General features: G+C 42.6%; 1 protein-coding gene across 2 annotated transcripts in view; it reads right to left on the reverse strand.

The window, feature by feature from the left end:
• Nucleotides 1–25,388, reverse strand: part of tbxas1 (thromboxane A synthase 1 (platelet)) — a 75,421-nt gene continuing 50,033 nt past the window's right edge. For both annotated transcript variants that reach the window (XM_030054311.1, XM_030054313.1), the window contains exons 11-14: nucleotides 2,274–2,362; nucleotides 1,716–1,853; nucleotides 996–1,158; nucleotides 1–333 (exon numbers count right to left, since the gene is read on the reverse strand). In XM_030054311.1, the coding sequence (XP_029910171.1) occupies nucleotides 223–333; nucleotides 996–1,158; nucleotides 1,716–1,853; nucleotides 2,274–2,362 (501 nt within the window). In that variant the 3' untranslated portion in view covers nucleotides 1–222. The remainder of the gene's footprint in view (nucleotides 334–995; nucleotides 1,159–1,715; nucleotides 1,854–2,273; nucleotides 2,363–25,388) is intronic.

Raw genomic sequence — 25,388 nt, forward strand, 5'->3', positions numbered from 1 at the left:
TTCACCATCACTTGATTTTATTCCACATAAGACACATCTGAATCATTTGAAATTATTTACACCTCTTAAAGCAGGGATTTCAAATTTCCTTTAATCAACCATTGCTGGTCACAGTGACTGAAATATGTATGAAGTTTCAGAGAAACAATTGCATTATCACACACACTCAGTTATAAACTGAGTACATTCAAGTTTAACTTCAGAGGAACAGTGAGCTTGTAATCATCTGGTGGTAGGATTCCCTTGATCTTCTCCCAGGTCTCTTCTAGTGATTTTCACAAATATGCCGTTTTTAGGTCCAAGGGTGCTGGAAGACTTCAGCTCGAGAGGAATCTGTAGCAAGCAAAAGGACAACTTAGTTAATAAGCAAATAAATGAATAGGTAAAAGCTGCTAATACATTATCAGTTCAACTGTTTTATGTTTGGAAACTGAAAATTTCAGCCTGCTGAGTTTGATATAAAAAACCCCAATAATGTAATAACTGCTACACTGACATGAGGACAAAAACACATTGTCTAAAGTACAAGGTGTCAGTACAAGGCCGTGCACTGTGAACTGCTAATTTAAATAGCAACAATAGTAACTGAGGATAATTATAGCAACCTTGAGTATCATTTGCTAATGTCAGAGACAATTAGAGTCCTCTCCGACTAAAACGAAAATCCTTGATTGCCCTCAGTTTCAAAGGTGATTTGTGATTATCTAAATGAGAAGAAACAACAGTAAGAAACAACAAGAGGAAGCCAAAGCAACAAGCAAACTAGGCACTGCTGCCTCCTGCTGGTTACAACAGGGCCTTTGACAGCTCTGTCTGTAGTCAGAGAGCATAATGACCATGATGGCTTCTAATTAACATTTTCACCCTGTTTTACTTAAACTTCTAGAAATCTATAACCTCCTGACTGTCTGACATTTTAAATCCTCTCTAAAGTTTAAATGCCCATTGAACAGATGGGTGTTTTTAGTGCTCAAAGTGTGACACAGGCAACCCACCTTGGTCTCTGAGCAGGTCACAACGTTGAACCTGCGGAACAAACGCACAAGTGCCATCTTCATCTCCAGCTGGGCAAGCCTCATTCCCACACAGCTACGGGGGCCGGCCCCAAATGGCAGGTAGGCGAATGGATGCCGGTTGGCCTTGGCCTCTGGCGTGAACCTTGGGATCAATCAGAAATTTTATTTTGTGATGATTTAAAAGCAGTGGAGGGCATGTCTTATTCTTGGTGCACAAATTAAATTTACAAGGAACAACACAAACTGCACTCTGCAAACAAAACCTCTTATGCTTGGCGGAGCTGGCCTGTGCTATTTACATTGACAGTCTAGTAAATAGCACCTAACACCCTTTGTGACAATGGAAATGAGACACCATACTATATTTACAGATAGCAGTTGAATCCATACGATACAATGCAGTGTATGAGTTGTGTTGCGTCCGTCTTTGGTGCAATAGGTGAATCTTCCTACCATTATTTTTGTGGTGTTGGTAATGACAATGAAAAGGAAGTTTAACGGAGGAATAAGACATGTTCATGATGCAGACATGTTTGCTAGAGACTATACCACCATGAAACAGAACATGCTTTAATGATTTATAGTTTAAGTCAATGGGTAAAACAAATACAGTTCAAAAATCTGCTGAAGATATATAAAATAAAAATACAGGTACAGACTTGATAGATTTTCTTTTGTACAGTAGGGACAGTCTCTTACCTCTCGGGGATGAACTTCTCAGGCTCGGGCCAGTATTCTGGGTCATAGTGTAGGAAGCTGGCTGGGATCTCCAGTGTTGCTCCTTTGGGGAGGAACTGGCCGTTCACAACACAGTCATGGTCAATAGAACGGGCAAACCTACGCAGGACAAAATAACAGTGGACAGAAGGCGCATTGACAAGGGCAATGACATTATATATGTAGTATTAGTCATTATAATGATAAGTGACAGTAAGAGTGAAGAGGAGCTGCCCAACCCCATATTTTTTTGGCATCTATGATTTATTTGATAGTGAGAGTGGGGAGAGAAAGGAAAGGCAGAGGAGAAAGAGCGGATGACATGCAGCAAATGGCTTGGCTCGGCATCAAACGCTGGCCGCTGCTGTAAGGATTAAGCTTTAATTCGTGGTATGAGCTCTATCAAGAGGGCCACACATGCAGCAATGGGATTTCACCAAAGTCTTAGCATGCCAGAGGAATACATGCAGTTTCCCTTTGTGAACCTGACGTAATCGGTGAAAATGCATCATTAATCTGCACCTGATGTGCTTACTGTACCTGAATCCAGGTGGGTAGAGACGTAGCGCCTCAGCTATAACCATGTCTAAATACTTCAGCTCCTGAACATTAGTGTAATCTGGTGACTCCTACAAAAAGAGGGGACAGCAGAAAATAAACTGTATTAATATTTCAGAAACTACTACACAAATGTGTTGTAGTTCCCCAAAGTGCCTGTAGAGAGCAATAATACACCATATTATTCATGTATCACTGATTATCAGTCTTCGAACGTTGGTAACAGTAAAGAGCTCTGCAAGAGTTTGAGTCTGGCAAAGAGGAAATGACTTGATGAATCTGCAAATACAAAATCAACAAGAAACAGAGCATAACCAGGAATTTTACAAAGGCATGGAATTCAAAACCTTGGCCTAGAATTAAAAATAGCTATCTGACATATGAGCTCAATAAAAAGGCACAAGAGGGACTTCTGCCATGTACACTGGATGGGTAGGATCAAACTTTTCTGGTGTTTCTGATGCTAATCAAACACTAAATCACTGTCCCAAAATGTGAATGTCACTGAATTACATTTCAAAAGGACTGAGCAGCTTTTCACTGTTGTTGCAATTGGTGTCATAAAACTGCGTGGCCGTAAAACCTGCATGGCTTAGTGTTTGCATGGCAGACTACACACATACAGACAGTTTGAAAGTGTGGGCTAGAGCCAGCCTGCCGCTCACTGGCTTACAGTCTGCTGAATACTGTATCCTTGGAGGTTTTGAGGATGGCGATGGCCCTAGTGTGTGGTGGTAGGGCCCGGCTGTCACTCCTCATTCGGTGACACACAGTCCCAGAGAGGAGCGACGTGTCCCTAACGAGTTCTACGAGCTGCATGGCCCTCTGCTTCATCGGATAAAGCTCTGCACTGTCGCCCGCCACCAGACCTGTTGTGTAAGATGGCCTTTTATCAAAGAGACCCTTAGGCGTAAACTGGGCACAGACTGTCACTGTGGAAAAAGGTAGGTTGTTCCTCCTGTGTTAACAGATTATATAATGCAGCATTTGCTCAGAAAAAGTAGCCACCTCTCTTTCAGCTTTTAGTTCAGTTTTTAGTGTATAGTGACGTAAGCATGCGGCACTCCTCCACTAATATTCAGTTGATATGGCTGATGATTACAGGACAAGCATCAGATCATCTAGGCAAATAGTCATTTGGATTCAGGTGACACAGTGTCCTAATTATGCAGTTTCAATGACAATCATTTGTCCAAATCCTTTGGGGTGTTAAACAAAGCTGACTCTACAAATTGATAGTGTGTGCTTGTGCATGCACACATGCATTTGCTTGGGTGTGAACAAAGACTTAATCAATCAGCATCTTTCATGGAGCAGACCAGAACATGTAGGGAGGTCCATCAGATATCTGTATGCTGTTGTATGCATGTCAGGTCTTTAGTCAACAAATTAAATTACTTATTTGGGACTAGAGACGCTACTGATTGCTTCTAAAGCTGACACATGCTTCAACAATACTGAAACAGAACCATCAGAGAACAGTGTACTGACCACCCGAGGAAGGTACAATGAGTCCCTTCTGTTAGTGAAGTTGTACTGTCTACCTTTGGTCTAAATGATCTAGCCTTTTCTAAGTGATTACAGAGGGACAGAGGGACTGCAGAAGATAGACACAGATGAAGAAAGCTACAGAATAAAGGATGGAAATATCTGACTCAAGAGGAAGGATGCTTTCAAAGTTCATTCTCTCAGAGCAGAAATGCACAATATTACTGCTCTGATAAGCGTGCTAGGCTCTGTGTGCCACCGCATCCTTGCACAGCATGCAGTCAGGCAGGAATAACAAAGGGAGCTGGAGCGGCACTAAGCTACTAATGGAGAGACTAGCAGAGGAGGAGTGGCGTCTGTTGGCTGCTCTGAGGGCCACCAGAGGGCACCGAGAGCCTGAAATGAAACATGTAGACCCCTCTCCTCCTCATCTTCCAATCTCCCACTCAGACTGCCTAAAGCTACTGGGTGTCAAAGTTTGGTATATGGTTGAACGCAGTCTGAAAGCAATATTGCAAAGATGGTGCCCAGTGATGTATGAATGCACCCTTAGACCCCGTTCTCCCATCTCAGGATTACTTGAGGACACTTGTGGACCTTTTCAGAGACTTGCCGACCCTTTCAAACCATTTGAAATCCTTGTAGATTCCACCAGAGGATATTCTACAGCTGTAGGACAACCTTTTAAAGGAAAACCAGCTGCAGTGGGGCTTCAGCCATACACAGACCAATCTGCTTCTATCGACAGGCCTGATCTTTGTTAAAGCAAAAATCTACTGTAAATCAGAAGGGAAATGTAGCTCATTTTCAAGATCATTGTCAATACGATAGATATTTTATTCACTATTTGTGACATGTGAAAGTCCTTCCAAAACCTGGACACATAGCTCCCAGAGTTCTAATCTGTGAAGTCATCTAAAGGCACTTTCTGGTGTTACTCCATTTACAAAAAAATAAAACACATGAAAAAGAAATTATAGACACCGTGACAGCAAGTATGATGATTTCATAATACCAGTTCACTGCCTTTAGCACCGGAAGAAAATGGAGATAATTTGGATGTTAAAGCTCAAATGTTATGAATGCACACATTTTGACAAATTCAGTTTGTAATTCATTGCTGATAGACTGGTCCTTGTAAATATTTCTTCCTGCCTGTCTTGCCTGCATCTGAATCCTCCTTTAGGGCGGATTTTCCCTTTTGGCATGACAAAGAAGGACTGCTGATTGAGGACCACATGAGCCTTTCAGGGCTTCATTTAAAACACAGCCCAAAAGAAATGTTCCATGCTTATAGAGATTGAGATTTGAGATTGAGATTTGATTTATAGATACACATGATAACTCTTGAGAGACTTACGAGATAAATACAGAGCCACGTATACCTCCACAGTCTCTGTTGACCTTGCGACAGTCCTGCTGCAAAAGAGGTGAGACCACAATTCTTTTCCAGGTTAAAAACTCTTATTAAAGCAGAGTTTAAAATGAGGCCAAAACACACCACAGAAAGGAAGAGGAAAAAAATGAACAGGACAGGGAACTGTAAGCCTGGCATCAGCCTTTTCGGGGAGAACAGACCTTGGCATAGTTAGAGCATGGATGCTGGCAGAACAAACCCTCTAAAGTTTCACATGTGATGCTTAATGAGTCCAGGTAAACTGTTTGCTGTGAGACAAGGGCAAGGGAACTAATGAAGCCCCTTACCCCCTGCCTTCAGAGGCAATTACTTCAAAAAAAAATTGCAGAACCAAAAAAAACACACCAAATGATGTGTAACAGCTGAAACTACAAACTGAAATGTTTCATTAGATTTCACAGAAATTCCTCAAATATGCCCAGCTACATTCAAAGAAGCAGCTCGAAAACTTAATGGAACATTCCAACCTTACCAGGCCGGCCCATTACACAGTCTCTGTGTGCTAACATCAACCTCTCCTCTGTGAAATGAGATTCATTAATGCAGACTAAAACAACCTAAGCTTGTCTCGCAGCTCAATCTCTTATCAGCAGTCTGACTCCTAGAGTGCCTGGGTGTCCTTATTTCTATTTCATTCCCCAATCCATTCATTAACAACCCCCATTTGATGGGAAGGGGGAAGAAAACCCAAAACAATTACTGTGCGAATAGTGTCAGCTGTGGTGGCCGTCCTTTTCATGCCTGGTTTGTCTTGGTGTTTGAGGCTTTCTTGTTCTTTTGTCCTGCCTCCCAGTCCAGTAAGCGTCTGTTTAGCTTCCTGACCCTCCCTTCCCCTGCTGTAGTCTCTTCCTGCCTTATTTACATGAAATTACCTCCTATTTGAATGTGACTGAGGCCTGCCGATGGACAAGTGGAGATTCAGATGGAAACTGGACACACACGGTGCACAGTAATGCAGAGCAGGATCTCACAGGATTTCAGGGCATCCGAGTGACTTGCTCTCTCAATCTCCTTAGCTCTCTCGCCCTCGCATTTGTGCAGGTTGCCATGGAAACCATTGCTTGTGGTTATTGATAGTGATAGAGGCATATATGTTGAAACAAGAAAGGGCTTTGGGGAATCGTTAATATATAAATATGATGACTGTCGGTTTGCATTGTCTTTGAATAGTCAGCGAGGGCGGCGGATGCAGAGGGGAAATGCATCTCACTGCAAATGCAGTCAAATGTGAGATCTCAGCAAATGAGACATGACTGTGATGACACAACTGAACTAACCCCTTATAAGGCCAATTATAACAATTATGTAGAACGACTAACAACTGCATGAGGAGTCTTGAACTTCTGAAGTGTTGACACAACAGTCAAATCTACAACCGAATGACTAAAAACAAGAGTTTCACTTTTGGCATCTCGGCACCCCACCCCCAGCCCCAAAATCAGTCACAGTCACAACTATGGGAGCATAAAACTGCAGGACAAAAGAACAAAACACTTGAGCCCGTCTTTCTGTTCTACTTGAAGTAATTATTCCAACAGCCAAATTGTTAATTAGTTTGACTAATTGCTCAAGGTGCTGGTGTGGGGGTGGGGTGGGGGTTGATTGTGTTTTTATCATCTGGCAAGAGGCCAGACTAAAGAGCAGAGTGGGAGAGAGAGAGAGAGAGAGAGAGGGAGAGAGAGAGAGAGAGAGAGAGCATGAGCAAAAGAGCTGGTCACTGTGGGTTGGCTGTTCAGGTTCACTACCTCGCCACCCTTAAGCCATCATTCTGTTGGCATCGGGTGGCAAATTCTGAATGCAAACCAATTAAGATAATGATTTGAATGGAAAAAAAAAAAAAAAAAAAAACAGACAAAGCTACCTGTCTGGTGTACAAACTACAAGAGTGCATTGAGCAGAGTGCAGATCTCCTCCAGGTGTATCTCCCCCTTTGTGTCCTGTAGTCTACCCTGTGTGCTGAGCAACACTCGGGAGAGACTCAGCAACCAACTGCATTGTCAAATGCTTTTCAAATTACAAAATAAATTACGGCATGATTCAAATATAATACAGTGCAGTATGGAAAAAAATGCTGTGAAACTCCCAAAGTCTCTCTAGTTTTGCTTTTTCTTGTTCTCTCTGTTTGGGTCTCTCTCACATGCACACACACACACACACACACACACACACTGCTCAGTGACGGCTGTTTTCATGCAATTTTTTGCAATCGTGAAGCATCAGGCTATTTGACTTATTTCAACCCCTGCTTGTTGACAGATTACATGATGTGTTTTTTTACAGTGTTTTTCTCCTGTGTGTCCTGTTCACTTTCTCCGTCAGCAGTGTTTTATAAACTCAACGATCGGAGTGAACACGGCCGCCATAGGATAAAAAGAAGATTAGGCTGATAGAGCCGGTAGTATGCAAACAGAGACAGAGGGAGAGAGCGACAACGGTTGAGTGAGCTGGACGGTGAATGAAGACAAGGACTGGAAGTAGCGAGAACAAATGTTTTCCAAAGGTTTTGAATCACTGCAACCACGAGACGTTACTCATCATGCGGTCATAACTGTGCAAGATTAGGTATGGACAGACACAAAGACACACACACACACACACAACACACATTCACACTAGCCCAAACGTCTGATCCCCTCCAGGCTGCCACAGGGACTTATGCCAAACAGAGGCAGAGGGACGGTACTGTTTGTCCCTGAGGATGAGTAGAAACAAAGGATAGAGGATGAGAAGGTCTAGGGGAAGACATGCACAGGTTTATGCAAATATACTTATACATAGGCATGTACTCCTATACATGTATACACACATACACACACATAGACACAGATACACACACATAAAATTCTGCCCTCTTGAAGACACAATACTGACGAGTTCTTGCAGGTGTACACATACAATCTGAGGACCGAGTTTTCACAACCTATTAGCATATCAGAGCCAATACTTTATTGATGCGGAATGGAGGGGAAGAGAAATGGGGAGAGGAGGAGGGGTGGAGGAGACAGTATGGAAAACTAAATTCACACTGACACAGTTCACACACCGGGAGTGTGTACACACTGCAGTAACCAACAACTCTCTCCCAGGACTGCATCGTGACCGAGTCGACCAATGAGTTCTGATGGGATGATTCTCTCCCTGTTCATTATCCATCAATAAAGCCTGGGATTTGTGGATGAACACAGGTCATCTTCCTGTAGCAGAAAATTACCATTTCAATTACTGTGTTAGCAGCGGCAGCTGATGGCTGCAGTATGCCAGAGACTCTCCTCAGCCCCGCATTCATACAATCCAAGGATCAAGCGAAGGGATGGGGGCAGAAATGACATGGATAATGAATGACTATTAGCTGAAAGCAGGAAAAGAGTCCTTTCTATTCTGTTCAGGACATGGATCAAAATCGTTAGAGCATGGCGGTAATACAGCCAGGGTGGCAGATTTGATTCCCACTGAAGCCAGAAATCAGAGATATATCTGCTCACAGAACACGACTAGTTTAAATAAACAAATATTATATTATGTGATATTATATTTTATTACATTAAATTACATTATCCTATATGATATTGTATTCTATCTGGCAAGTATGCATTGCAACTGGCTGTCAGTCAACCAATCTTGATTTGAATAGGCTGTCACACAGTGAAGACATGTCAGTGTTAGCTGCTTGAAAGAAGTAATTAATCTACTAAAGTTTCTGGTGTACTGTAGTTAGGTCCACTTTTTTCAAGCAAGTTGACAACAGACCAATCAGTGCTCATATTCCACTGCAAGTATCTTCCCTTCCAATGGCAGAAAAATACAAAACAGAGAAACAACTGGGTTTTGTTTCAAAATATCCCAATCTGAACAGAGTTTATTTATTTATTTTTTGTCTTAACGAACATCCAGTTAATTTATCTTCAGCAGCTGAGGCGATGCAGAGAGGTTGGTTAATTTTTGCTCAGCTGGCAACTCGGGGCTCTCTGCGGTGAGTCAAGCCAAAGACTGGGCCAAAAAGATTCAGTGGTGCCGGGTACTACTGATGGTGTTGCCTGAGGTTTATTTGGCTACAAGTGCGCTGCTGTCCTCAGCTCATGATAAGTGTGTTGTGGTGAAAACACACTCCATCAGTTTTTTTTGTGTGTGTTTACTCAAATTTCCTATCAAAAAATACCATAATTAGCACAATGGCACTGTAGAGCTGCCTGTCTCGCTCCCACAACTTGTGTTTGCCTGCTGGATGCCTGTTTGTCCACCACATCTGATATTGACGAGCTGTGAGAAGGCTGTGGATCGGGGACCCAAGTGAATGCTGCAGTGCTCTGATTTACATAAAACTGAAGAAATCGTAACGCTAATTAAACAGGAACACATGTAAACAGCTCTAGAAAGCCTTATTCAAGACATGAAGCTACAAAGACTGAGCATCTAACCTGAACACAGATGGAAATAAAAGACTTGATTAGCAAAAGATCAAAAACAATTTTGCTGTCAATAGGCAGAGCAACAGGAACCCAAACAGTACCACTCCTACTAGAAGCAGCTCCTGATCAGGGAGCTCCAGGTTGATCGGGGTGGTGACAGCGACGGTCCCCAATGACGTCCAAGCTGGGATTGTGATTCTGCACTGACTAGAAAAGGAGGAGATGGCGGGCCATGGGATTAACTTTTAAATCTTTCAGGACCCAATAAGCAGAGAAGCCAGCTTGACTCCCAGCGTGAAGCCAGTGTGACTCAACACAAAGAAGGAGATTGGATGGCAGGACCAGGACTATGGCAACAATCAGATGGTCCTTCAGATGGTCATGGTGCTTGGAAGCTATAATGGGACTCACAAGGGGAGACATGCGAGGAGGAACAATAAACATATTGTGAACATACTCAAACCAAGCAAGCTGTTTGAGCCAGGTGGACAAGGTGCAGGATATGAAGCACATTAACACCTTCCCCTGGTCATGATTGCTCATCTCTATCTGACAGAGAACAACCTGTTAGAGATGTGTGTCTTCCAAAAGTGGGATAAAAATCAGGGGCCACAGTCCAAGACAAAGTCAAGCAATAGACCATGGAAGCAAACGCCATACTCCCACACGGATCTGTTTCTTGCGCAGAGGGGAGCTTGGACAGAGGGATGAGGTTGGCAGCCTTGGAGAACTCATCAGAGACGAGGGCTGGGATCAGCAGTGGATGGAAAACACAATGTAGATAACGTCAGGAAGCAAGTGACAGCAGCAACCATGTGCAAACTAAAGATGACGGGTTCTGGGATGTGGTCTTTTTCAGAAAGTAAGGCCATTCGTTTGAGGTTCCTCTATCTCAGGTGGTAGAGCAAGATGAAATTAAACCTGAAGAAATGAAACTTCAGCAAGCTCCTGTAAAAGTTGGCGTGTCCCAAAACCCCAGTTGCAATAAACACCTTGACTTGGCCAGGCTGCAAAGGTGGGTAATGAAACCAATGTGGCAAGCTTAAAACTAGCTTTAATCCTGTTTTCACTTGGTGTATTATCAACAAAAATGCCCATAATTCGTTTCATTTTCACAAGAATGTCTAGCAAGACCCAGCAGAAATTTGTAGTGCCATTTATGTTAGTCCAGCAGCAGTGAACACATGGGGTTTCACTGCCAGCTTAGCAGGGGGTCGTCCTGTGAGCAGCACCCATGCAGATAGCCTGACATTCACTATCAATCTAAACACGAGTGTTGTTTATAATATGCATGAAAAAAAACAAAACTGACAGTATTGTACTACCATAGCCATATTATATTATATATATATTATTATATTAATTGTGATCGTGTGTGTGTGTCTGTGTGTGTGTGTTTGTGTGTGAGAGAGAGAGAGAGAGAGAGAGGGAGAGAGAGAGAGAGAGAGAGAGAGGGTCTGACCAACATTGTTATGAGCAGCTAATATTTTAATTGAGATCAGCTCATGCTTGATTAGATGAATCGCAATAAAAAGCTTAATCCCCTTGGCAGATGAGAGTTGATCTGGTAATGGAGACAGCGCTGGCTGCTTGATAGGCACTTTACTGTACCACCTGGCCAATCAATCCACAGCCCCCTATTTTGCTGCTGGTAGCTAGAAATGTGACAGGAAACAGCATCGAGCTTTATCAGGCTGTGAGATAAACGCCTAATGTCACAGTGAAGGTGTACAGAGAATAAATAACCATAAAGAAAACACAAACTCCCATCAAAGCTGACCGACTTTTCAAGTTGGTGATGTCTCGGCTCTGAAAATGTAAACTTAGGGTGTGGAATCAAATCTCCAGCTCTGTTAGTTTCACAGCTATAACTTAACTCCAATCCCTATGCACAGATTAGAGAGTGAAGAACAAGATTTTGGTATTGGCTGTTGGCCGCAGAGGCTACACTGTCATCAGACGATAGCCAGCGGGTTCCAAGACAGAAGCAATTTTTATTGTCTAATGGTAGAAAACTCAGATCCAACTCGCCATAAAAATCTAATCAATGGTTCCTTGGCTAAAGGCCGATCTGTCCAGCAAATTTCATGGAAATATGCTCATTCATTTTTGGGATAACCTTCTGGCAGACAGACAAACATGCTAACAGGTGAAAACATTCTTGGTGGTGGTAATCATGCATCCTCTAAAGCTAACAACTGTAACAAATAAAGCTCACATAAATATTAATTCATAAAATAATATACATTATTATTATTACTGTTGTTATTATTATTATACATATATTTTTAAATCTTTGAAACTGAAAGTCAAACTGTTTGACTGAAGGGAGAACTGTGATGAGCCGCTTTTAGTTAACTTCCATCAAGCTCTCCCTGTTTGAGAGGATCACAGAGGACCTCTAGGGGAAGTCTCTAATGTGTTTGGAACGCAAGAGCAACATTTACTCCTAATAGCTGGATCTGATAGTGAGAGAGAGTGGGAGAGCAGTCCTCTTACATGCTTCGCTCCAGTTCTCTCCACATCTTCGGGATCCAGCTGGAATGCTAACCATGTCTACATCAAGCCAGAGCAATTTCAGACTCCGTAGCTCAAAGATACAGACATATCTATGAGATATATCTTTGATATATTTAAATGGCATTTCATGAATCCAGAGTGCCAGAATAACACCCGTTTCTTCTAAAACCATTACAAAATGTGACTGTATTTCACGGATGACTGTGGGTTTATCATATCTGTATACCAATATGGTATGCAGAGAATATTTCACTGAAAGCTCCTAGTATATGACTGTACTTCTCTCCACAGAGCATGAACATGGACAGGGAATGCATATGGAGAGCAGTATATCAGAAACACTATCACAGCGTGGTCCAAAGGGTTGTGTGGGCGTAGGTCTGTGTGTATATGTATTGCTGTTACACAGCTGTAGTGAAGAGAACAGATAGCCTAACAGCAGGGGACAGCAGCACGCTATCATTGTCGTGATAGGACAGCGATCGCCCATGCATAAACACAAACACACACACACAAGATGAGGGAGTAAGATCTCTCTCCTTCATTACCCCAGCTGAATATACTATTTAATGACTGAGGACAGACATGAACAGAACACCATCAGCTCAGCATTATTATGTGTGTGTTTGTGTGTGGATACACTGTGCGTGCTGAATATGAGCGTGCATATATGCACTTTGTTTGTGCGTGTGTGCTTCGACCTCCCATGGGTTCATTGTAGAGGAGAGGGCTTATCTAACAATGTTTGCCGTGTGACAGCTGTTGACATTCACCACACATCAGTCAGAAGACCACGGATGAATAGCTCAACATTCTGTTTATGGCCACTTAAGGCAGGCATATTAAAGAGCTCGTCTGTTTCCCACAAGCCCTTGATTTTCTTATCCAAGAAAGCACCATTCTGACATCTTCATATCAACAAGCCTTGTCTTTATACTGGAAATGGTTGGGCACCACAATGTACACATGCAAGGCTATAAATAAAGACAAAAGTGAAGTAAATACTCGATTTCTCCGTGTTAAGCTTGAGCATGATGGCCTATTATTATTATTTTTCATGCAGCTGAGTAGAAAAAAATGCATTTGTAAAAACTATAGACTCGTTCTGCAAAATTATAACATGCCAGGATAAAAAACAACTCACCACATTAAACAAAACAGCAATATTAGTAATAAAGGATGAAACCCACAGCTACTGTAAGCTTTCAGGGGAGCCAGGGGTGACTGCTACTCTGCCCTGTTGAGATAAGATCTGTCTAGGTTGATGCTGTGAGCATGAATAATGCATTAGTGACGATGACCCCCCTGACCAAGGGATGGACAGAAATATCACTGACGTCAGTCCTGAGCCTGATGGTACCAGACTGCAGGAGCCCACAGCCTGGATGCTTTGGATGGGGAGGGAGAGGATGCAGAGGGGATATTAAGCCTGCAGTGCTTCTCAGGGATCAGCTACAGCTCTCAATCCGCCTGTCTCTCTTTCCGGGGGATGGATCTGTGTCATGCTCTCCCTCTCTGTTGTCTTTTCATGGTGACGTGACAGGAATCAGTGAGCACCAGGCAGCAGACAGGAGAGGCCACTCGTCGGGATGAAATGGGACTGCAGAAGGATATTTCTGATAGATCTGTGCATGCATGCACCTGCACACACAAATGCGCTTTCTGTTGTTGCTGGCTCTTTACAATAATGCAAACCCAAGTTTTCAAATGCACAAGTGGGCCATATTTCAAAGTGACATGAAAGCTTTCAGCCAATTATAAAAGGAATCTGCGGGATCAAGGGCTTATCATTAAATTTATCACACTGCCTCTTTCTCCCTCCACCCTCCATCTGTCTCTTCATCAAATTTTCTTCTTTCTGCACTGCTTTCCACCCTCTCCTCCTGTCTCTCCCCCTCCGTCAGGGTGAGGTTATTGTGCGTTGCAGGGTCAGGGAGTTTCACTGCTGGAGGGCTATAGTGAGAGGCTCACTCTGCACCCCTGGTCCACATGCTTAACCAGACCTCTCACTCCAAATTATCAAGAGAGCCTCAGCTTTTCAGGATCATCTGCACAATGACCCTCAGGAGTTCTCCTCTGCTCTTATTTCTCAGAGCTGCAGCGTGGAGAACTGGTGCCACGTTGTACGGTTAGTCAGCCGACCAGATATCAACAGACCCTGCCTGCGTGCCAACCAGCCAGTCAGCCTTCAAGTCAGTCACCTACGCCAGCAGCCAGCCTCACACAAAGCCATTAAGTCAGCAAGCCGCCTTTCGTCTCATTCAAAGAAGGGAGAAACAAAACAAATCTTTTTGTTAACAGGATGACAGAAAGAAAAAAAATTCCCACTAAAGAGGCACAATTGGTAAACCCATAGAGAGCCTGGATGTGGTCACAAAGCTCTCTCCAACGCTCTTTCATTCCCTGTTCTCATGAGCACAGATTTGATCCAAAGGTAAATTACAAAATATTTCTTTGCTGGCACCCAGTATCAAACATGACATCATATCAAACATGACATGGGACAGTCTCATAAGATTTGTGATTGGCTATTTCAGAAAGAACTGTAGTTTGCACCGGGAACAGATTGCCTCAGTGTTAAATGAGCCAGGAAGTAATTTTATTACCAGCGCTAGACAAGCACTCAAAGACTCCGAACATGACTGGCAAAGAGACAACTCATTTCATCTCTTGAAAAATACACTGATGTGGATGACGACATTGTGCTCCATGACATGCAGTCGTGGAAAAAGACAGCACAATGAATCATGGCTGTTGTTTTTTTCCCTGATAGCTTTGTGACGAGCGTATAGGAAATTTTAGGTTTGCATCTTTTCATGACAGCTCTTTGTCAGATTTGAATACGTCAGCTGACTGCAGTGTACTCAGCCTGATGATACAGTAAGGTGAGCTACCTAATAGGGGTTGCAGGCAGGAACTATATGATGCATTTTTTTTTCCTCCTTAACCTTAGAGGGCAGTTTTTGCCTTGAGGTCACAGGAGGATTCGTGCAGACAGATGTTTAGCTTCCTGTCAGATTCACAGGAACGTTACTGAATTTTATAGAGGAAAAAATAGCATGTTTTTATTCATGTTTGAGAGATATCAGTGAGAGCCCCTGGAGCCTCCTCTACTCTACCCAGTAAGGATGTAGATAAATAATTTAAACAGGACAGGTACGATGTAGCGGTGGCAAAGCAGTTCTAACTGAAACAGACTCTTGTGTCCAGAAACCAGCCATTTTTCTCTTTCCCTACCTCTCTACTCTCTCTCTCTCTCTCTCTCTCTCACACACACACAAACACACACTTACAAATTATCTCATATCCCTCTCTCTCCCATTAAGTCTCATATTCCCCTTAACAAGTTTCTTTTGCTCTCGATATTGAAGCACTTCCCTTTTTTTTTGATACCAAGTATGTCCAAATTTTACACTCGTCTTTTCCAAGAAATGCTAATTTAGCAAAATGTAATCCTGCTGTATACAGGTTTGAAACAGTCACTGGGCTCAGAAGAAGTGAACTGTAGACAATCTAAACATCAACATAGTACGACAGTGAGAGAAAAGAAAACCCACCTGAGTTTGGTTTACTTGCCATTTTAGGCAGATGTAACTCTATGATCTAAATCTATAGTATGTGTCATAGTAATTGGTATCAAACAGATATAAGTTACAATGATAGGGCTGGGTCGATTATTTTGATAACTGTGTCACTGATGAGTCACTGATGATTATTTTCAATCAATCAACCATCAAAAATCGTAATCATATTTTTTTCTAAAATGTACATTTTTCATAATGTTGCCAAAAGTATTTACAAAAACCCTCAACACATAACAGTTTTGTGACACAATCCCTTTAAAAACATACAACACAATTCTCCCTGCTCTAGACCTTCAAATCGTGCTTCACATCATACGTTACTGTACTTCAATAGTTCAAGAGAGGGCGGGGTAACATTAAAATAAGTTTTGTTATTGTTTTGAATTGGCCTTTGCAGTAGGCTATGTAATACTGAATGAAACAGCATTAATTAATTCATGTGACATGTCATTATTTTGCTGACAAGAGGAGAGATTTTAGTTAAGATGGAGCATGTTGGAAAACTCAATTGTTTTGACAATTTGTGCCTATTTTTTTGTAAACCTTACTATAGGGAGAAGAAGAGAGAGACCTGGAGAATCTGAATGAACTGATATGCCTAATTTGCATTAAAATACTACATCTAGAGAGTATTCTTTCACTGTAAGGATATTGTGGGATGATGATGATGATCTCCAAAGAAAGGTGGACAAATTAAGGATCTATAAATGAATGAACTGCAGTGCCACTGAGCGATTCTGTGTGAGTATTGTTTGTGAGTACTGTCCTTTGAGATGAGTGGCAGGCACCGGTAGAAACTTATGGGTTGTCCAGTGACCTCTATCCAGCTTGCTTTTGCACAGTACAGTGTGAAGCCATATTATTAGATGATTGTCTCAGTCTCTTGGCTGTTTAAGGTGACCTGAATGCTACTTCTGATATTTCAGGCTCCTCTGCGTCAGTAGTGAAGGACCAGCACATGCTGAGGCCTATACACGCGGGGGTTTGGTGTCAGTGGGTGTGGAAAGAGTCTATTATTCACAGCCCTGTTTCTCAGCTGCGATCTGCCACCCTTGGAGAATGCTTTTAATGAGAGAGGTCCTGACAGAGCTGAGGCACTCATGAACCTCAGACCGATGCGGCTGGAAAAAAGGTATCATGCATAACTATTTCACACAGGCTTCACTTTCTAACAGGGCTCTACTGGCTTAGGGGGCAAGGCTCGATCATGACACCCCCTGTTGTGACACTACATGCAGACTCCATGCCACATCACAAGCCTGACTGACTGTAACCCACTGTGCAAACAAGTATTCCAGTGCTGGTGAGTCCTTCTCTCTACATGTGGAGCACCAGTAAAGGGAAAAATACCACATGCTAAATCCAAGTTCAAGTGCTTGACACATGGGTCTCCAAGTATAATGACCTAGTGAGTAATCTTAGTAATGATCTGACATTTTATGATCATCAGCAGTCCTCCTTTTACAGGTTTTGTTCAATAATCAAGCAATTAAGGGTGTCGACCAAAACTCTTATGTACAAATCTCTTCCACACTTATTTCACTGAATAAAGCTGGTGACGCTGTCACATTTGCTGTGAAATTTGCCCGTATAGCCACAGGAGGGTCTTTGCCTGCCAACACTTAAGCTTGTGAAATGTCAACACAAAGCTAGTGACAGAGGCCTGCCGGCAACTCTGTCATATCATATAAAAACCTGTTGTGTGCATCTCAGCATAGCTATGTATTCCAGAATAGATTCAGTGTATTCCACACAACTTTTAGAAACCCAGGCTTATGACTTTGTAGCATAAAATGGTGGATTGTGTTCAAACATTCTGAATAGTCTGCACAATCTCTACAGTCAGTAGTGAAACTTTATGAGAGTGGCCCAGAGTAGGTGCTGCTCTATCTGCCTGTGACAGTGCTCCTCAGTAGTGAGGAACTGTCCATAGCCTTGTTACCAACATCTCAGTCATCTCTGTGAGCCAAAGGGCTGTTGTGTGTTTTGGGCCATGAGAATGACCATCAGCCTCTCCTCTCTCACTCTCATAAGAAAAGGAATGAGGAGGAATGAGGCCATGGTGCCTGAATGAGTGTGTCCATCCATAAGGGTTGGGTCCAGTCCTGATGCATCAGTAAGAACCACATAGGACAGTGTCTGCTCTGCCTCATGGCAGAAAAATCAACCTCTGCTCTCCTGGACAGAGTCCAAATCTAAGACACGATAGTGGAACGAAATGTCCACTCATTTGATAGGGGACTGCTCCTTGAAATAATGTTGGTGCCCTTGTTCTCCAGGCCTGGAATGCACAGTATCTTCAAAGCTAAGATTTACTGTGGCTCACAGCCACAGATTCTCGGCTGTTTCCAACAGCGTTCTAAACTGTCTCCATCCTGTCTGCTTACGAAAGCCAAAGTGGGTCTATTAATCCGTACTTCTTAACACAAAGGTCAGCCTCCTTCTCCCAGACCCTTTGCAGGAGGTCTCCATGAATATGATACATAGCAAGCTGCTCTCCTAAATGGTGTCCCCACTGCCAACACCTGGGGGTCCCTCAACAAGGCAAGGTCTACTCTAGCTATTGGGGAAAAGGTCACCAGTTACATTTAGTGCCATCTTGGGTCCAGACACAACTTGATAAATCACTTCTGTAGGGATCACAGATGAAGCAGCCCCTGTGGCACAATGGAGTGAGCTGCCGACATGAGTCCAAGGAGGTGCATTACAGGGAAAAGAGCTACTGGATTGTCCAGCTAAACTTGGTAGATTGTCTCCCTGATAGCTATCTCTCTGGATTCCAACAGACAAGCTTGAACTTGTGTAGAGGGGAGTTTTACACTAAGATTTAGAGCCTGTGGGCTCCTCTAGTATGTGCTCTTCTCCCAATTGATGTAAAACATAACTTGGCTAGATGGTTTACCAAATCAACTATATGCAACATGCAATCAACAATCAAGTCCTGTGTCAATCAAGTCCTCATAAAACACAGGAGATTACCAGCCAGTGTTGAGGATTGAGAGTTGTGTCCTTGCACTTTAAGAAAGTCTATGAGGCTAGGGAATGGCCAGATAGATTCCTGCTGTATGCGTACATCATCTCTTGGAAAAAAAATGAAGGAAATGTCTGAGCCTTAGTACCACTAAAATGTGAAAACAAATTCCACAATCACTGAACCAATTCCAGCAGCTGCTTCAGTGAAAGCAAATGGCCTCTGTAATAAACACATGGTTCTCATTCATAAATCACGCGTAGGACAAATTTGTGTGTACATGGGAAATCTACCCACACTTGGGTGTAAACTTTTAGTACACTCCACTTTGTTCTTGCTTGAGAACAAACATACACTTGACTTAGGTGTAACACTTGTGTAGTGTTTGCTTTTTAAATCAATTGTATCTTTGAACATCCACCTACTTTTCAAATCATGCCGTAAAGAGAGCACTATTTAAAAAAATGTATAACATTATGTCGCAAATGCTTTTCAATGAATGAGTGAGCAATGCTCTTTTAGTCTGCAAATTTTAAAGTCTGCAATTTTTAAAGACCTAAACTGCGACAGACACGGTCCCTGATGATCTGGACTTAGAGCGAAGTGAGAAATGGGAGAGCCACTTGATTACTGGTCAGCCCACAGTCTGGCAAGGTTTGTTCCCATGTGCATATCAGCTGGTGAACAGTCTCAGCCCCGGGCATGATGTCACTTTCCCCATCTGGATCAACGCCAGAGACCACGACATCCCCTGTGATGGCACTGTTACAGTCATTAGGTTGAGAGATTCTCCTCCTGTGGCCTTTAGTTCCTTTGGTTGCCCATGTTGCAAACTAATAGCTCTAAATCAAGCTATCTTTTTTAACTCCTTGCATGGTTTTCTGCAGGGATTTAACGGCATCCACCGACTCTGTAATCTCCTTCAATATGTCATCCTTATGAGGGGTCGTAATCCCACCACTTTTGCTGCAGAGTGGCACTAAGAATTACCTCCGATTCTCCATCTCTTAAGTTCTTCTTCTTCACTTTCTTCAACACCATTTCAGCCCAGAGGATTATGAATGTGGGTGTTCTTCTGTGCCTAAAATGGTGATTTGAGGTGGTGCCGTTATAAGTCAGGATAATTAAGGATGCATGAATGCACTTTCCATTCATGAATGATTGGGCTAGTAGCAGCCAATAATGTAATAATTACAATTTAATTTAATAACATTTCTGGAACAATACGGTATTACCTTTTTACATATAATGTAATAATACTGGCTGTGTTAAAAAAAAAAATCACTGCTCCCTCTCCTCATTCAGTCTCTAGCTCGCTCAACCACCGCTGCTCTCCCTCTCTCTCTTGTGTATCTCTCCTTTTCCCTTGTGAAGGCATGTTTGTTTTTGTACACAGAGCCGGGCAGGCCGAGCAAACTGGGCGGGTTTTGGAAGAAGCAGACGCTCACGTACAATTCATCCTGGTACAAGTAGGCACTGCCGGCACGGCTCCGTGAGCACGAGAGCTCAGATTTCTGTCAATATAGCACACAGTGAGGAATTTATTGCTACATTACCATCAACTCTGATTGGACATCCACATAAATGGTGGCATTTTTTTCTTTAATGAAGGAGGGCCAGTAGGAGGAGCGGTATTAATAGAGAGAGCATGATGGAAGGAGAAAAAAAATACAGTCTTCCATTGCACTAGCTAGCCTGGCATTAGCAATTTTCACTGTCAGCATTTGCATAGTCTGCTGTGCTATCTCTCTTTCAGAGGGATCTGTGAATGGCAGGATCCACACAGGGTGAGCACTTCTCAGAAAAAAGGAGCTGATTGAGCCAGTGTGGTAAGCTTTCACAGAAGACAGCCTCTCTGCAGGAGAGCTAACCTGCCAAGTCCCACAGCCTAGAGCAGGTGGATGATGAATACTGAGAGTGTTCTGTCTTTTCAAACTACAAGTTGGTATGGGAACTGAGGAGCCATGAACAAAAATAAATTGACTAGAATTGTAAATATGGTCAGCAAAATTAGGGAGACAATTTTCCAGACATAGGGCCCAACAAAAAGTGTATAATCCTACACACAAACACACAGCAGTTTGTTCAGTTGATCTCTGGGAGGCGCTATAGAGCTCTTAGAGCAAGGGGAATGTGTACAAAAGGTTGTTCATACTGAATGCATTCATTTTACTGAACTCCTGACTCTATCATTGCTCACATGTGCGATGTTGTTGGATATACTGGTGTTTTTTGTGCTGTGCTGTACCGCCTTTATTGTTTTTTTAATGAAATTATTGAATATTTGTTCCGTGTCTCAGTTAAACAACCTGTGAAGCCGAAGTCAAATCTTCACTGTGGTGGACAACAAACTTTTATTTTTCTCTATTCTATTATGCTCTACCTCAGTCATAACAAGACATTCGTTTTTGTAAAAGACCACATTTTAACTTAAAGAAAAATGAATCAATTTGTTGTGCGCACAGGCCTGCAGTGAGGGAAGTAAAATGGAGATTTGTTTGGGAGACCCAGCAACAACTCCTTTCATTGCCATGGTCAATAAAGGCAATAGCTGACATTCAGAGAGCTTCAGAAGTCGACCGGGTAAGGTGAGAGCACATTTATTCTCTTTCTCAGGTCTGGAAGGCTGTGGAATAGAGAGCAGTGGGAGGCGAGCACTGCTGGAACAGGTACAGAGAGGCTGACCTTTACACACTCAGAGAGCAAATCTCAGCAACATATAAATCCAGCTGGCCTTGAAACTGGTTTTGTACACAGCTACTACTGTGGGTAGCTGATCAACTTTTATCGAGCAAACATAAATTCAGTGCCCCTGAAATCACCAAAGGACCAGACAACCAATCAGGTTCGGCTTAACTTGACAGAGATCAATAGTCACACCAGCTCGCTATGAGAAATGCTGCAGAAGCCACTGGGATACTACTCTCAAAGACATTAAGGAACGATTATAAGCTTCATTTTGTCACATAGCCAATATTCTGTTTACACAAGCTAATCATTGTATCATAAATCAAAGCCTGTAGCATCTCTTAAATCTCTCGAGATGAATAGCAGAAATAAACACGGCCATATTTACTCTTTTACCCATCAAAGAGAAAAAAAAATGCATATAAAATTGCGGAGTGTTAACTACATTTATCCCGATCTGTATGCCTTGACAGAGAAGAATCATCTGAAGCAGAACCGCAAAACAGGGGAGATAAACGGAAAGACAGAGCGAATTCACACAGAAAGCTCTCTTTGTGGAGACTTCCTTCCCTGTGAGTGGGGAAAATGAAGCATTAGAGTGTGTGCTGGCATGGCAGAGGAGAGATGAAAGAGCGTCTGACTCCAGTCACTGAGATCTCCTCCTCCTGTGTTTGATCCTGTCTTCCGGTCTGCTGGCTGCCCTAGAACAGCACACAGAGCCAAGGCCTCGGTCAGGGCATTAGCATGGAGGGGAGGATGAAATGGGTTTAACAAGATCATGTTTGTGTGTTGAATATGTGCACATAAACATGCACAACATAAAAACACAAATGCACACACACACACACACACATACTGCATTAAGGCAGAATATGTTAATGGTTGTGATAAGAGAGAGTCTGGTTAATGGGGCACTTTGTTAAATCTTTAGACGCTGTGGAAGCTACTTCTTGCATCGGGGCTCACAGAAAAGATTTAGATTCAGATTTCAAAGGAAACAGTCTGCCTGCTAAAATGGTATGTCCTTTTTATGTTTGTCTAAACAGTTTAACACACACACAGACTGCATAATTAAGTTTTAAATCCAAATTGTGTGTTTTTTCATTTTTTTTAATGAAATACTCAGTAAATCAACTGTAAATTTTCACTTCAAGCATCAAATATTAAATTTAATAGTCATTCAGAGTGTCACCTGAACACCAGTCTGCACATTATATCAAAGGACAATGAGAGTCTGACCCAAATGAAAATCACTAGTTTGAAAACACTATTAACAAAAAGACTAGCGTTCCATCTTAAAACTCACTTCTCGGTCACATTAACAGCACTTACGCACACCTGAACACACTCTCTGTCTTACACACACACACACACACAGCCACAGACCTGTGCTCTCTAACCCAATTCACCTCCACCGGCCTGCATTACAGCTGGGTGAGGATGAGAGCAGGGAAGCACTGCTGAGAAGAGGTTATTACAGTGCAGCTGCAGTTGTAATGTGTTGTATTTATGATGGGATTTGAAACATTTTTAGCTATCTGCACTCAGAAACTTATCAGCAGTGGCGCCTGGACTAATGACACATGGACAACAGCCCCAAAACTGTCACAGACCATTATATGTGGAAAGCAGAGAGAGCATTACAAGCCACTAGGTAATTTCTGCTTCAGATCAATCCGGGTACTTATCCAGGGTGCTTAGAGTTTCTTATAGAGTTACAATGCATCAACATAACTCCTTTTATTCGGGACTTTTTTGAATCGTCTTTCACCCATCCGTCCATTTCCTAAGCGCTTATCAGAGCGAGGGTTGCAGTAGCGACAGAGTGAACAAAAAAGCCCAGACATCATTTTCTTCAGCAACCTCCTCCAATGCTTCCTCGAGAATCCCCCAGCACTCCTAGGCCAGCTGGGAGATATACTGTAATCCCCCCAACATGTCCTGGGTCTACACCTAAGTCTCCTCCCAGTCAGTCAGGTCTCAGAGCACCTCCAGAGGTAGGAGCCAAGGTGTTTGAACCACTTCAGCTAGCTCCTCTCAATGTGGGGGAGCAGCAGCTCAATACCGAGAGCCTCTCGAATCACCAAACTCCTGACGCTATCACGCAGAATAAGGCCAGCTACGAAGTGGAGGAACCTGACCTCAGCAGCTTGTATGCACAATTTGATTTTTTTGAATCACTTCTCAACACTCATGAACACAGCTGAGGTTGGACTGTTGGTTGGCTGATCACCAAGAAAATCAAGAAGTCCCTCTTCACGACAATGATACCCCTAACCCTAAATCCTTACTCCCGAATGAGATACGAAAATGCTTAAATCGCTCCATTGGGGAAGCTGCTCCCCTCTCATCTGGATGCAGCAAGCCGTTTCGTTTTGAGAGAGGACAGTGACTTCAGACTTGGATGTGCTGAAACGCACGTTCTGGTCCCTCCTTTTGAAAATGGAACTACCATCCCTGTCTGACAATCCAAGGGCTCTGTTACCAAGCTCCGCACACGACTGAAGGATGTGTAGCCACCACAGCCCAACAACACCTGGAGCCTTAGGCATTTCAGGACAAATCCACGGCCCACAAATCCACTCTTGCCAGTGTGGAGCTTTCGGGTTTAAAACATTTGAGCTTCTTGAGGTATTCTCTTACTTTGACAAGCCGTTGCACGACCTAAAATATGAGTATGGCTCATGTTCTTATTGTAGAACAATGTATTTAACAATAGCTTGTACATTCATATAGAGCACTGCATTAGTTAAGACATAACATAGGACTCCCAGTCATCCATCAGCTGATCACTATGCACACCAATCAAAATCTATTCTTCTAACAAGGCAATCTATTTAAACAGCCACCTTTTACACTGGTTGTTGCAACACCAAGTGCTGCATTCCATCTGCTGTTTGGTAAAGGCATAATTTGTGCATGCGTTGCTTCTGCTGGTTGTGATATGTGTGTGCGGTTATGCTCAAAACGTCTAGCTTTGAGTCAGAAGAAAAGGCACCACCAAGTGTGCTCATACCGCTTCAAAAAGGCTTTGTCAAGAAAGAACTGTGTTTGCCGCTCACCCCGCAGCTGCTGCTGGCACCGCCACAAGTAACAGTCCAAACTTGTGTTACTTCAGGACTGTATCCACAATCTTACTGACTGTTGGAGTTTCAACTTCAGTTAAGTATTTCTGTGTATTGTGTCGCCTAAATTGGGCTTGCAAGCTTGCACCTGAAACATGCTTGTTGCTTTACATACTGTAGGTTAAACAATAAATTTAATTCAGCTCACTGAAGGGATCAAATTTTATGGTTTGGGAGCACATTTTCATTTATTGCACTCACCGCAGAACCGCTTACTGTAGTCAGATGGAAACTAAAGAATCATCTCACCTCCGTAGTTGCAGGTGAAAAAAAAAAAAATGCATTGATGTTGCTGTTGCCAGCAGCAGATTACACATCTTACTACAGAGCCATGAATGCTAAACATAATTATCTGACCATTTGTCGCTATGAATGGTTTTATCTTGTCACCAGAGTGTTCCTGACTGAAATGGATCACTGCCTTGACGGCACTGAAAATAAGGGTAACCTCAATGTCCATTCGAGAATAAATAAAGGTTGAATGAACATATATTGCTAATCATTCATCAGCTGATTGCTATGCACACCAATCACAGTCCATTCTGCAAACAAAATGGCCTTTAAATGAGAGCATGTGAAAATGAAAATAAAATAAAACAAAATATTGGATGAGAGGACGGGAATTCGTTTCAGTTTCACCTGTCCAAGGCTACTGCTATTCAGTGTGGATTCATAAAGTCTTTACAACTCGGAAATCAAACATACATATTTGTGGTGGGTAAATCATTCCTAATAAAAATTTTATGTTACTTCAATATAGGAAAGGAAAAAATGCTAGACACACTAAATACTGTAACATATTTTTCCCTTCTCAAATCTTTTCAATTCATTAATATTCTGCAGACCAGATGGGAAGCTTCAGCGGGCTGGATGGGGGCCGCGAGCCTCTGGTTGACAA

The sequence above is a fragment of the Myripristis murdjan genome, chromosome 6 (genome assembly GCF_902150065.1).
Source record: "Myripristis murdjan chromosome 6, fMyrMur1.1, whole genome shotgun sequence".
Lineage (NCBI taxonomy): Eukaryota > Metazoa > Chordata > Actinopteri > Holocentriformes > Holocentridae > Myripristis > Myripristis murdjan.